Source organism: Dermacentor albipictus, chromosome 1 (assembly GCF_038994185.2).
Source record: "Dermacentor albipictus isolate Rhodes 1998 colony chromosome 1, USDA_Dalb.pri_finalv2, whole genome shotgun sequence".
NCBI classification, from domain to species: Eukaryota; Metazoa; Arthropoda; class Arachnida; order Ixodida; family Ixodidae; genus Dermacentor; species Dermacentor albipictus.
This window is the reverse complement of record NC_091821.1, coordinates 151,748,801-151,763,414: the sequence shown is the minus strand read 5'-3', so window position 1 is coordinate 151,763,414 and position 14,614 is coordinate 151,748,801. Positions and strand designations below refer to the sequence as shown.

The 14,614-nt window shown below is 49.9% G+C and overlaps 1 protein-coding gene across 1 annotated transcript in view; it reads left to right on the top strand.

Moving 5' to 3' along the window:
* LOC135903023 (synaptogenesis protein syg-2-like) overlaps nucleotides 1–14,614 on the top strand; it is a 293,419-nt gene that overhangs the window by 222,769 nt on the left and 56,036 nt on the right. The window contains exon 6 of the mRNA XM_070537934.1: nucleotides 2,653–2,958. Coding sequence (XP_070394035.1) covers nucleotides 2,653–2,958 — 306 coding nt within the window. The remainder of the gene's footprint in view (nucleotides 1–2,652; nucleotides 2,959–14,614) is intronic.

Genomic DNA, 14,614 nt, shown 5'->3' with positions numbered 1-14,614 from the left:
ACCGTCGTAAGCTTAAAAAGCCATACGTGCATCTGTGGAACATCGACAGACCTTAATGACCCGCTGTAATATCTGTGTCAGTCTCCTGCGTAGCGTAGGTAACCAGATGTGCACATAATTTTCTTCCCTGTCTTTTCTTCCATTTCACTCTTCCTAACTAAAAATGTAATCCACTAATGACAGCCGTTTTATCTAAATAATTTATACTTGCTAAAACACTTCTACCCGAATTTAGAGAGAAAAGTAAATCTGGAGCACTTTTTTTCGTGTAACGTGGACGTTGGGAATAATACTAGCTACGTGGGCCAACCACGTCGAGATGCTGAAAAAGTGTAAGACGTGGTCAGAAAAATGTCAATGGGGAACTCAGTAACAACAAGCGGTGAGCATCAGTGACCGAAAGTGAGAAGTAGCCGCAATAATTTTCATTGATGAGCCATCCCTGATTCGCAAAGCGTGCAGGGCTATCTACGCCGACTCAGTCGATCCCTTCGTCCTGGGAAATTTACTCTGGCACGAGCCCTCGAACGTTCGGCCATGGCGTATGTGCGGGGAAGCAGTCGTCGAGCTGAAATTGGCCGAGCCTGTCGTACGGAAGAAGGCGCGGGTCACGCACACCCACACTCGGCGCCACGCGGCGACGCAGCTTGAGAAGTGCTTGCGCGTCGTTCTCAGCGCCGACCCTTCCTTGCCGAGGGCGCGCGCTAGCCTTTCTTCGGCTGGCGCTAAAGCTTGGCCCCTTGCCCAATGCCGCACTGGTGCGCTGCCGCTGGAGTCGAATTTATGATTGCGACTCCCCGCGTGGCCTTTGCCTTTCCCGTCACGTATCGCTGTGAGCGCTGGTACGCAACGCTGAGAAACGAGCCGCACTCGCGTGCAGCGCGCACTGTCGTATATCCAGACGTGGTAACGAGCCTTTCCCGCGCATAACGGATATTCACTTTTTTCCAACTCGCCGTGCCAGGGCGCGTCGACAGCTTTTCCAGACGCTGATTGCTGCCGAGAAGGGGAGTCGCCACGCGGCTTGGTTTCTGCCAGGTCGTTCCTTCAACTTTGTAGTTGAGCCACGCCGTGGGAGTTCACCACGTTCGAGAATAAGGGACTTCCAGCGAACGGTGCCGCGAGAGAGCGCGGAGGAGAGATGAAAAGCGAAAAACGCGGCCCCTCCCGAAAGCGAGCTGTAGGTTCTCATTTACATCTCCCAGTCGGCGCGAATATGTTGCCTGCCACGTGCGCCGCCTGCCAGGGACAAACATGCTCAAATCCCCTCCTTCCTCGTGGCCTCGGCACCCCCGAAAGAAAAAGAAAAGATTAAAGGCGTGGAATGAAGGCAACAAGAAAGCCGGCTGTTGTTGGCAGCACGTGCTAAGGAAGGCAGCAAGAGATACGTTGTGTCGGAGAAAAAAGAAAGGATGCACGAGTAACATGGAGAGGAAAGGCGCTAGGAGACGTAAGAAAGGAAACATGGCGGGAATAAGCTGACGGCGGGACGTGGGAACCGTAATCAGCGAAACCTATATTTCCCGCTGCAACGCGACACCGCTGGCCGCCTGTCGCGACGTTTTGGCGCTGCCTGCAGTCGCCCGGTGCGCTAAGCAGTCGGCTTCCCCGGCTGTTCGGGCCGTTTGCACGGCGTGCGCTGGCGGCTGTGCGGTCGCCGGCGCTGCAGGGCATACCGTTGTGCGCTGCTCAATTCGGCGGCGGCTAGCAAAGCAGGCAGGCTTCCGCGTCACGTCCTGCTTGAAGGCCGTCGCTGATGGCGCAGGAAGCCGGATGGATGTCGTGTTGAGCTCTCTTCGGCCGACGTCTTAAGTGCTCGGCTACGAATATTGCTTTGAAAGCAGTTCTCGCGCGCGCCCAACTTTACTTTGTTCTCGGTGCTTTCAGCGCGAGATCTGAGAGCTCTGCCGCTGGCGGGACAGGAGGAGCCGGAGAAGGAGGAGAGAAAACAATGGTCACTCGCGAAGCGAGAAATAACCTGGAAGAAAAATAGCCTCGCCGAAATCTCCTCTTTTGTGTGGGTGCTGTGTATTCTCTCATTCACCATCATGCCAGCGGGCATTGTGTCCACCATCGATATATCGATTTGTTGAGTAATCAAAGAGGGGCGGGTAATTCTGTATCTCGCAAGTGCACATTCAAGTGAACGGTGCTCTCCGACGCAGAAATAGCTTCTGTGGCGAGGTGGCAGTTCGAGAGCAATTCCGTGCTTTGGAATTCCGTTACCGTCTGGACAAACGATATTTCGTTGCGGCGGATCCCATGTGCATTAAAGAATCACGGGCGCGATCTTTTGATATACGTTTAGTTGCTATTCGAGTGTAGTTCAGCTGATTTCGTAACTTTGCCGCCAGTTGGACTTTGCTTTCGCAAAACTTGTGAGCGTGTGATTGGCTAGTTTTGCTGGATACACGCATTAAGCAGCCGTATATTAAGGAGCTACAGCGCTTGAGAGATGTCTGCGCAAGTTTTTTTTTCTCTGTCACTTGGCACATGCACCACTCCAGCACTGCCTGCCACCGTTCCTACATAACCGTTGGGATAAAGGCCGTTAAAACGTATAAATGCCGTGGCGCTTTCTTCTACGAAGCAATTCACCTTTCCCTTTTTTTCGAGTGCCCTTACTCTCGCCCTGTTTTCTACTACGTGCAGTGAAGCCCGTGCGCGCGGTCATCCGGGGCAAGCAAGACTTCCTGTCAGCCGAGTTCCGCGCTGAGGTGGAGTGCGAGGCCGAGGGCTCGCTGCCACCGGCGCTCGTTTCCTGGTGGCTGGACGGGGTGCGCCTGAATGCCTCGCTCGCCCAGACACGGCTGTCGGCAGGCGGCAACGTCACCACCTCGCTGCTTGGCTTCGTGCCCAGGGCCAGGGACAACGGCCGCCAGCTCAGGTGCGTCGCCACCAACCCCAGGATGCCCGGACACGACCAAGTGGCCGACAGCTGGGTGCTACAGGTGCACTGTGAGTAGCATTTCTTTGTTACCATGGGGCAGCACGGAAGAATCGTTATATCCAGTAGTAAATACGAGCACGCGTAAACAACTGTCCCTTGCACGCTGCGTTTGAAACCGCGTTTAGTCGTGAGACGTTCCACCAAGCTACAGGCTAAGCCATGCTGAAATGGCGTCCAAGAAGGTCGGCTATTTAATGAAATAACTCATTCATGACTACTCATTAGTTACTTCAGAAAAAAAAATTGGCAGCTCTTCTGCATGGCTAGCAACTGCTTACTGTTTTCCTGCCAATAGCTTACTAATTTTTCTTCAATTCCATGATTGTTAGCCCGGGTGCTTCGCGCATAGTGCCAGCGAATGGAACTGGAAGACATAGTTGCTTGTGAGAACTTGGCAGTGATCAAGAATGGCGCCTCAGCATGGCCCCAATATGAAGTTCCAGGTATGTTCACCAGTTGCTCTTACAATGCTTTTGTCATAAACGCGTGTCTGCATTCGTTATTCTGCCAGTGCCTTTGTTCGCAAAAAACACTGCATTCCGCCTTTGACTAGGAGCCAAAGCAAACCTCTAAAAACGAGTTCAAGTGCGGCCCTGAAAACTAATGTAAAATGAGAAATCAGAAAACATGTTGTCAAACAGATAATACCGTGTGGTATTTGCAGTAAGCAATAATTGAAGAGGCTGAATGAGCAGATCAACAGTTGACGCCAGAGCAGTGCATTTTTGTTAAAATTCTGAAACTTCATAGCGTTATAATCTAACCTTCTGGTCGCCGCACTTAGTACGAGTACTTTCCAAATATGTTTGAAGCATCTTCGGAGGAGCTCTCAAATAGTGGCAAAAGTAAAACGCCTCATTGTGTTACTGAATTACCCGAACGACTGTAGTAAATTCACCCTTTAACTTCATCTCTTCAGCCGATGTTCGAAGGACAGAGTTCATTTACTGCAATGTACATTCATCCGTTCAATAAAGGCTTTCTATGGACACATCAAGGAAACAATTGCAAAAGAGCAGAAGAACAAAATAAATGTTCAACAGCCGCAATACTCTCGCTAACGTTATTAATCGTTTTATTAAAACTAATATTATAGTGCAAAAATTCACCGACGATTACTATAGTCCCTAATGCGAAACTTGAGCGCAGCTCTACATGTGTTTTCACCCGCCGTGGTTGCTCAGTGGCTATGGTGTTAGGCTGCTGAGCACGAGGTCGCGGGATCGAATCCCGGCCACGGCGGCCGCATTTCGATGGGGGCGAAATGCGAAAACACCCGTGTACTTAGATTTAGGTGCACGTTAAAGAACCCCAGGTGGTCAAAATTTCCGGAGTCCCCCACTACGGCGTGCCTCATAATCAGAAAGTGGTTGTGGCACGTAAAACCCCATAATTTACATGTGTTTTCATTTCGCGATGTGTTGGCTGACGCGAACAAACCGTCTCGTCCGGCACGTTGCAAACGGAGCAAAGTGTGGCGCGAATGCCTCGCTAATCGGGAGATCGTGAGAGGCAGCGTGGCGGTGACGCGTCGGACCGATTCACACCAGCCGCCGCAGACACATTTCCGCTCATGCAGCACTTTGTTTCCATACAGACGACTCGCGTTACTCTGGCGCCATCTCGTAGCCATCGTCGCCGCAGAGCCTGTCTTGCGCGGCACTACGCTTTTCTCCTCACGTTTTCGCCATGCCCTCCTCCTCGGAATTTCTCCTCGTGCTCTCTACGCTATCGCAGTCTTTCATCCACTGCTGCGCTCCGCGTTCGTTGTTTCATCATTCGCTGTGCTTGTTCGGTCGGTTACGAAGGACGTTGACGCTCGCCGCAGGAACGGGCGCCTAAGGGCTGCGCATTAGAAAATGACATAAAGATAGGTAGTTGTCTGTTCAGGCTCTCATTGATATTATTTTACAGTATATGTGAGTTAAATTTGCATGAAATGTTTATCAAAGACTAAAAATACTCTTAATATTTTGCGAGTAAGACTGTGTAGCACTGAGTAATTGTCTGTCCAAAATAAATAATAATCCAGGCTCCCAAGAAAGAAGAAATGAACAACACTAGGCTTTAAAATAGCACTTAATGACTTTGCATTGCTTCATAAGTAATTGTATTCGTACGCAGCTTTATATGGTATCATATCTTGACAGTATGATCAATTACCTTGATATATATTCACACATATATGAATCTAATGCACAGGGTATTCTTTTTAGTATTAACCGACTTAAACAATATTGAGGAGGCTTAAGCTTCGCCTTTAAGAGTGGAACGCGATAGCATTTAAAGATTCCTGACTTCTTCTCACGCTTCCCGGCAACTGCAGGGTATGTAACCGCAATGTTTACCGGGAAACGCTCACGGCGAACGCTGTGCACGAAGGCAGAGTTTCTCGTAGAAACGCAGCCTCTTGTGTGGGCCGCGATGCGACGGAGGTGAGTGCCATCTGGAAGTGTTCCAAGGAAACGGGCGCGCCGCTCCGTGGACTCTGAGGTACTCATGCATCGATGCGATCAAATGGCGGACGCCGTAGCCGGTCTTTGAATAGTAGAAACGCTGGAAAATGGGTTTGTTTCAGTTTTCGCATAACAGAATTTTGTTTTCTCGTATATTTAAGTTACAATCCGACGCTATCATGTCTGTAGGTTGTGTGTAAGTCGTACTTTACGATTATGCTACGTATTTTAGCTTCAGGAATACAATTAGTTCAGTAAATTCCTTGCGCCACATGGAGAGCCTGGATATGGGGGGGGTTCGAAAATCTTTTTGATGAAAGGATGTCCGACGCTGGACGCCGACGCCGGATTTGCTGCGACACGGGGACCTTAACGCTATCGCGTTAAAAGCGCATGCCGCAAATATCATAATTTGGTCTGTTCGAGGAGACTATACCGGGAGAGGTTGACATTACTTGCACGACAAATCGCGGCGGTGAGCTAGCTAACTAAAAATATTTACTGATGAACTTTTTACTATTCGCTTTGGGGCACCAGTTTTCCTTTGTGCAATTGAAGTCGAGCACTATTGGCGTCATATCCTATTAGCAGAAGACCTAGGCTACCACTACTTTCTAGATATTATTATAACGAAGCTTTCTATGTCTCAAGATATGTCTCAAGATTTCTAGATATTATTATAACGAAGCTTTCTATGTGATTCGTCCGTGAGCGCCGAAAACGCACTGCAGGAAAGCCAACTTACACATCGGAGTAGAACACTACAGTTCACATTCGCAGTACCGCGCCAGCGTCAACTGGCCGACTGGTCAGTGCTTGTTAACGGCGCGAAGCGACGAGCTCAGCAAGAGTCGCGCATGCACACAAAGTTCACTGGAAGTGTAAGTTGCGTCTTCTAGGCATGATACCACCCCTGTCGCGATTAACTGAGCTTCCCTGTTTATCGGAGACAGCAAGTGCGCGTGAACACGTGCTCGTCTTAGCATCTGGAACAAACCTCAAAGGCCCTTTATTAAAGAAAAATGGATGAACGCCGCGCTATACCCAGACGAACTGTATGTACCTGCATTGCGTTACGCGCGTCACGCGATGTACTTACGGCCGTCACCATGGGTAGGCCGCGAATGTAGCGCACGGCAGAAGAGGCTGCCATACGCGAACCCAAATCTAGAGTCGTTCGTGAAAATGTGAGTGTGTGCGTGTAATCAACGGCTACATGATCTAAAATAAAAGCTGTGCAACTTAACGAAGTGTGTTCATTCAAGTGCAACGTTAAAGAAATACAATACTTAACAGGCAATCAAACCACATATACAAGCATCGGGTCGCTCAGCATTTCTTAGGTTCATTGAGTGGTCCTTGGCTTTGGACTTTGACTTTGATTCAATTTGCATTGGGGGAAAGCTTCGTGTGCAACCATCTTTCTTTAAGAAAGGGGCTTTGATTTTTTTTCTCAAGATCTGTTTAAAATAGTGCACCGTCTGTAATTGTCCTGAAGTCCCGAATTGTACCGAAGGTGGTATGCTTTTGGGATATTTCACTATAATGCCAACGTATTTCGTAGCAAATATTAAGGACGTGTATCTCGAAAATAATGCTAGCCTTATAATTCCGTTAACCAGAAAAGACTTCACTAGGGCATGGCTTCAATTTCAAGATTGTAACACTGGCCTTAAGTGCTTTAAAAATGCATTCGAACTAAAAGAAAAGTCGCAGTTTCACCCGAAAGGCGAAACATCGATTGCAATAGCAAATTAGTAGACAGCTATCCGAATTAACTGAACTAACAAGCATGGTGTCAGCGTTGTTGTGATCAGCCGTTCACCCCGCGACAACCTGCGGTAACGGCTAGCGCAATTATGGGGAACGGGCCGACGTCCTCGTCAAGATGGTTCTCAAAACGCATGATTTATGGCCAGCGCAGGAGTACCTAGGTCAGGAGAGGTTTGGGCAATTAGCATGGATATGGTCCTTCACCTGTCCGCCGCACAAATTGGCACGTCCACGCCGGAGTCAGTGTACGGTCCCCCTTCCCCTGTTTGTGCCCAGTGATGTGCATGTGTTTCTCGCGAGGCTCCCTTCGGAGGAAAAGGGCAACAGACGTCCGTATCGGTGGGCACTGATGTCATCGGTCTCCTGACACCGGATTGGGGGAGGTGACTGAGCAATGATCATGCAGTGGATAAAAGGATGCCTGGTGAGATCGGCTGCTATAACTTCACCATGAACTTCCTCTGTACTACTTTGAATTTTCTTGTAAATATGCAAATATACACTTGTATGTGAAACGTCCTGGATATCGGGCCCAGCTCCACGTTCACTTGCTCCTCCTCGAGCAAACTACATTGCGACATCTTCGGACCCCCAGTCGCAGCATTGGATGGCAGCGGTGAGATAGTTTGCGCGGCGCTTCGACTTCGGCATGGTGAGTGCACGATCTTTTCTCCTTGAGAGTTGCCAGGCTTAACGTGCTTTTTCCTGGTAACAACGGTCTTAGAAGCCTTGCTGAAAGATACCTTACTTCTACACTTAATTCCTTGAGAAACTTGTCGGCAAAAGGAAGTTAGCCATAAATTGAAGGAAGTTGCTAAGGACGGACCTAAACACGATACATGCGGGGAATTCGGGATTGATTGTGGGAAACAGTTGAAGAAGGCGGAGGTTATCGACGCGAGAGAGGCAAGCGGCAGAGATGACAAGGAGATCGTGGAGGCTTGGGAGGATATTCAGGGCCAGAGGGAACGTGAACGCCAACGCGAGAAAGAAGCCGAAATCAGGCGGGACAATTGAGTACGAAAGGGAAATGGATGAAATTTATAGGGATATCCAGCATCTCAGGGGGCTCCAGGCATGGTCTGGGCTGCACGTATTCGAGGACGGTGAAAACATAGAACGTATCCTGTTTTTTTCGAGAATGTTAGCGCGGAGGTACAACTGGACCGTGACTTTTGGTCTGTATGGTTGTTGGGGGTACTTCCCAGTAGCGTGTCCTGTTGCTTAGCTCGCCTTTCTGATGTCCACTTCAGGAATTACGATAAAGCCAAGAGCGCGTTACTCCGGTATTTCGGAATTCCTGATGAGCGCGAGAGAGAAAGCTCGAATGACGAGTGCGAAGTTTGTCCTTTCGAAAAGACTGAGGTTGCGCCAGTAATTGGAAGGCACGGAAAGTGCGAGGCGGCGAAATATTCAGAGACAGAGCACGTCTAGAGCGAGGCCGTCACCGGTCTACAGAGAAAGGCCATTCCGGAGGGCGTCTCTTGCGAGGACAAGGCTTGTTCCAGTAGCCATGAGAAGCTTAAGGAGGCGCTGGAAACCTTCTTCGTATCCGAGCACTTGGGCGACTTTCCGGGATCGTCTTGGATAGACCAGGATCCAGTGGTGGCCGAGCCGACAAAAGACCCGAGGCAGCAGAGCTGAAAGGAAATCGCTCAGGGCTCCAGCATCGGTGACTGCGCAGTGCACTCGTACACCGAAACCGAGCTAACGGTCATCGCGGAGGTCATCTCGGTCATCCTTGTGGGGACGAGGCTTGTTTCAGCAACCCTATAAGGGTCAGTGTAGGGCTGAATACCTTCCTCGTGCCTCAGTACTTGAGTGACTCTCTGGCATTGCCGAGAATAGAGAGCGAGGAAGAGCCAGTGGCGATTCCGAAAGGAGTTCCTTGTGGGGATGAGGCTTGTTTCAGTAACCTTAAAAGTGTAAAGGAGGTGCTGAAAACCTTCCTACTACCACCCCACTTGAGCGACGTTCCGGCGTCCCCGTGTAGACAGAATGCCATGGTGGCCAAGAAGGGCAGGTATCCGACGCTCAGGGTTTTTAGAGGCACATCGATGACCACCTGACAAGGCAAAACTTTTTCAGATGGCGCAGAGTCAAAGGAGCTAAGTGTTCGGCGCAGAGAAAACTTGCGAAAATCGCAACATCGGCGCGCGTGAGACAGAGGAACAGGCCATTGCACAAAACCGAAAAGGGTTCCGTGTGGCGATTCCAGAAAAGAAGGCGTCGCGAGAGGGCTGATAAAGACAGGAGAGAGCGCGTCTGTGCGAGTAAGAGTGCGGCCGAGATGTTCAACCTGGCTGAAACATGCGTGTCGGAACCGGGCCAGTCGAATCGTCGCTGAGGTGGAATGCGCCACGAGAGCGAAGCTAAAGGGAGAATGGCTACTCTTCCCGCGTCTACAGCCTTCCCTTCAGTGACGTGACAACAAGCCGCGAGCACACGGAGTGGCAGGTGAAGGCAGCAAGCAATCTAGGTCTTGCACCTCTTGTGCTCAGCGTGGCCGAAAGGCTGTCAGTCGGCGACACAATCGAGCGCGCATTAAAAGAGAGTCATGATCGAATTGGGCCCATCCATAAGTATTTTTTATGTTGTTTCTTTCTGTAATGTAGTGCGCGATTCATTTTTTGTTACTTATTAGGCACGTATCAATTTTCATTACTTTTCATTTCAGTAGTTTTGCGTTGGGAAAGCGATCTTTCTTAAAAGAATTTTAGGCGCAGATAGAGTGTAGCTTTTGCTTAGGTTTTAAATGCCACTTTATGAATTAATTTAGCTTAGAGTAAAACGGTCAGCAGAGCCCAGTACGTTTCGCATTAGAGGCACTGGAACTGGCTGGTGGCACTGACCGTACGGGCAGCTCAGCACTGATCCCTTTGACCATGTCGATCGTTGTGACGAATACCGGGACTCAAAAGGGCGCTTTTTGCTTTCGCTTTGGCGACTTGTGAGTCACGCTCCAGGTGGAATGTTTAGTTCGGAAAGGCGGAGTTGAGGACATGGGGCACGTGACTGGGAGAGGGCCCCAATTCTTCCTTCAAATTTCGATCTAGCCGTAACATGACCAAGTTGACAGCGGTCTTGGGACAGTTTCGAGGGGAGGGACAAAGGTGGCTGAAAGTAGCCTACTCATGGGCTTGCCAGCTCCTTGGTTGGCACGCGTTTCAAATAATTGCTCGTTGTGACAGCTGTGAAGTATGTCTCCTAGATGGTCGCCTACTCCAACAGGGTGACTTAGTTTAGCATATTTTCGAATTTCACTGCACAGTGGGGCAAGGAATCACCAAAACGCGGTGGTCCTCAGCTGAGACATTTCAGTTTGGCTGGGCTGACTTGATTCAGACCCTTGACTTATTCTTACTTTTTTCTTTTTGTCATTTTCTTGAGATATGTCGTTCGATAAGTGTTTATGCCTCGAGAAGGAACACAAAGAAATTTTTTTTTGCGTTCTAAACGATCTCTCTTTGTTTGTTGATTGCCTCAAAGCTGCGTGAGTCGCGCCTTCTTTGCGACGCCATTGAAACCAAATTGACCAAAACTTTAGGGACGCTACCATTTGAACTTTGTTTAGGGTCGTTTGCGCGGCGCTCCTCTATGGCTGCCTTCCTGGCACTCGCTGGTTCTACCCTCGAATTTAGTTATGGGAGAGGGTATGATTACCTGGCCTATCTCGGAGGGGGTTTGTGTGCTTGCCTTGTCGCTGCTCGGGCGCTGTGCGGATTTGATCGCTAAATGCCAGTTTCGAGCCTACGACCTGCAGCTAACCCTCTCCAAGATGGCCATTGCCCCTGGACGTGATTGTCCAGGCGAGCCCGGGACTTCGAGCCAAACCTCAGCAGCTGCCAAGGCCTCTTCAAGCGGCACGGATGAGCTGCTCCCTTGCGAGCCCTCTTCCTGGCGGTGGACGGGCTGTTGTGATGGGCCATTCAACCGGTGACAACTATCGGTCACGGCTAGCGCGATTATGTGGAACGGGCCGACGGCCTCTTTAAAACGGATGACTTGTTGCCAGCACAGGAGTACCTCGGTCAGGAGAGGTTTGGGCAATTCTTTAGGATGCGGTCCGTTACCTGTCAGCTGCACAAATTGGCACGTCCACGCCGGAGATGCGGTCAGTGCAAGGATACGGTCGATCACCTGTCAGCCAGCCAAGTTGGCACGTCAGTGTACGATCCCCTTCCACTGTTTGTGCCCAGTGATGTGCGTGCGTTTCCGACAAAACTCCCTTTGGGAGGAAAGGGCAACAGACCTGCGGATTGGTGGGACCTGATGTCATAGGTCTCCTGACGCCGGATTGGGGGAGGGGACTCAACAATGACCACACAGCGGATAAAAGGAGCAATGGGCGCCTGGAGAGATCGGCTGCTACAACTCCATCATGAACTTTTTCTACTACTTCGAATTTTCTTGTAAATGTGTAAGTATAAACTTGCATGTAGAGCATCCTGGATATCGGGTCCAGCAACACGTTCTCTTACTCCTTCACGAGCAAAGTACATTCGACATCTTCGGACCCCTAGTCGCAACAGCGTGCAGAAGCAAACATGAAGACATCACACTCGATGAGCGCGGACACTCGCTGTCAAAACGTTGGTGTGAGCAAGCGCGAGAGGAGCAGCGAGCGAAGTGACCTTCATGCTGTCTATCACTTCAACTCTAGAGTAACGAGAAGACAGCACGCACCAAGGTATAATGAGTCTTCTGCAGATCCTTGTCAAGACGCGGCGCGCGCTAGCGCGTGCCACTGGGCACCGTACCCACTTGTTGGCGGAGTCGAAGCTTCCCCCCTCCCTCCCACGCTGCCTCCCTGCTTTCCTCCTTTTCGCGCATGAGATCGAGCCGCGATCATCACTTCCCCTTGCGGTCGGTCGCGAAATTCGCAGTTACTGCCGCAGCACAACGCCCTCTTGGTCCCTTCTTCCCATCCCACCGCGACCTTCCACGTGCCGGAAGACGACGCGTTTGCTTTCCTCCTTCGCGCACACCACATTGAGTCGTGATCGTCGGCTTCCCTCGCGTGCTTTCACTCGCACACACCTCATACGACGCGCGGCGACTGTGTTATTGCCCGTGGACTTTATACGGAACATCACGGCTACTGCGACGCCGACGGCAAAACTGCGCCTGAAGTGTCCATATAATTGCTATCGCAATAAATATAGAGTGGTGGGTAGAGTATGTATACACCACTCTGTATGCACCACTATATAGAGTGGTGCGTATAGTATGCAGCACACTTATGCGTAACAGTGTTCAAGGACACTGCGTGTCCACGAGACAAGGTGTTTGTGGCGCTGCATTCGGGCCCCAATATATCCGTTTTGTTATCTAAATAAAAACAGCCTTTATTTTATTGCTGATGTTATAGGCACGCTAATGAGGGAGGAATGCCAGTGACGAAACTTCTGTGGGCGACGTGTAATGCAAGATTAGATGGCACAGTAAGGAGGAAGCTGTGGACGCGGAGTTGACCCCAGCTACGCGAGAATGATTTTTCACTTTAGGGTGTTGTGTCGGACTAGTGAGCACCATCTGACAAGCGCTACATGCCCGAGCAGTAGGACGTCAAGCTAGCATCGCATCTTTTGATAATGCCACTAAAGCACCGCAAACTATCTAAATGCTATTATTTCATGAAAGCTACAGTTACTTTATAGAATTAATAAAAATATTTCAGAACTCCCGTTCTCGGTGTTAATTTCGATGTGGCAGGGTGTATCGATTGCATAGTATAACGACATATGTTACCTTTATGACTTATTGTGACAGCATTTTGCTCTGTGTTGCTTCGGGACGGTGCGCTTACGGCCCCATGGCACACCCAAAAATGCAGCTGAGAAATATCGGCAAGGAATAAAAATTTGCTATTACGATAAATGCGGTAGCAAACGTTTCTCTCTCGTGAACCACAAAATCGACACCTTTCTTGAATGCGCCTATGTAATTTAGTGTACCTTCCTCAAGAAACTGCAGTTCTCACTCGCATTGCTTTGCATCTTCGACAGGTGAACGGTGCACGCGTACCTTTAAGATAAAGACAGCCATGCTGCGAAAGAAAATTAAAAAGCATTGAAGTAACGTCTGCTCCGCTCAATGGCTATCTTGCTGCTGAATTACGCAAGGTTTGCATAGGGGAGGCCATTCGCTAAAGAAGGAGAGATGAAAAAAGAAAAGCAAGCAGCTATGAACCGCCTCCACAAAAGGAGTCTAAATGCGCATTTATGTTCATCGCTAATTAACGACCTCCTTCCCTTCCACACAGAAACACGCACACAAAAAAGTTGCAGATTCGCCCGAAAGGCGAAGCATCGATTGCGATAGCAAATTAGTAGACATCTATACGAAGTAAGAATAGTAGTAAGAATTGGCCGTAGGAACTTGGAAACATTTGATCTCTAACTGAATTAACGAGCATGGTGTCAGCATGCACAAGCAAACACGAACACATCACACTCTATGAGCGCGGACATTCGCCGTCAAAACGCTGGTGTGAGCATGCGCGGAAGCAGCGGTGAGCGAAGTTTAACTATGGGGTTTCACGTGTAAAAACCATGATCTGATTATGAGGCACTCCGTAGTGGGGCACTCCGGAGCTTTGGACCACCTGGATTTGTTCAACCGGCGCGTAAATCTAAGTACGCCAGTGTTTTCCCATTTCGCCTCCCTTAAAATGCGGCTGCCGTGGCCAGAATTCGATCCCGCGACCTCGTGCTTAGCTGCCCAACACCATAGCCGCTAAGCAGCTATGTTGGGTAGCAGCGCGCAAAGTGACCTTCATGCTATCTATCGCTTCAACGCAAGAGTGGCGAGAAGAATGCGTGCACAAAGGTATCAGCTGTCGGCAGATCCCTTTCAAGATACGGTGCGCGCTACCGCGCGCGGCCGTGCAAAGTATGCACTTGTTGGCGGGATCGAACCCGAGGGGGGCCCCCTCCCTGCCTCATTGCCTCCCAGCTTTCGTCCTTTTCGCTCGCGAGATTGAGCTGCGATCGTCAGTTCCCCTTGTGCCCGGTCGCAAAATTCGCAGTCGCAGCCGGTGCACAAGGCAGCCGCTTTTCCTCCCTTCCATCCCCTATGGCTCTTCACGCGACGGAAGATGGTGCGTTTGCTCTCCGCTTTCCTCCTTCGTGCACGCAAGGTTCAGCCGCAATCCTTGGCTTCCCTTGCACACTTTCACTCGCGCATACAGCATACGACACGCGGTGATGGTGTTATCGCCCTTGGACTTGATGCTGAACATCACGGCAACGGCAACGGGAAAATTGCGCCTGGAGAGTCCATGTAATTGATATCGCAATGAAAAGTAAGAAATAATGAATCAGCTGGAACTTAAGACAGGGAAACGGATAACGTTAAACAACGTTTTTTACATTTTATTGCTATGGAATTGTATGGACCCCTGAAGCGCACTTCTGCCGTCGTTGTCGCTCTC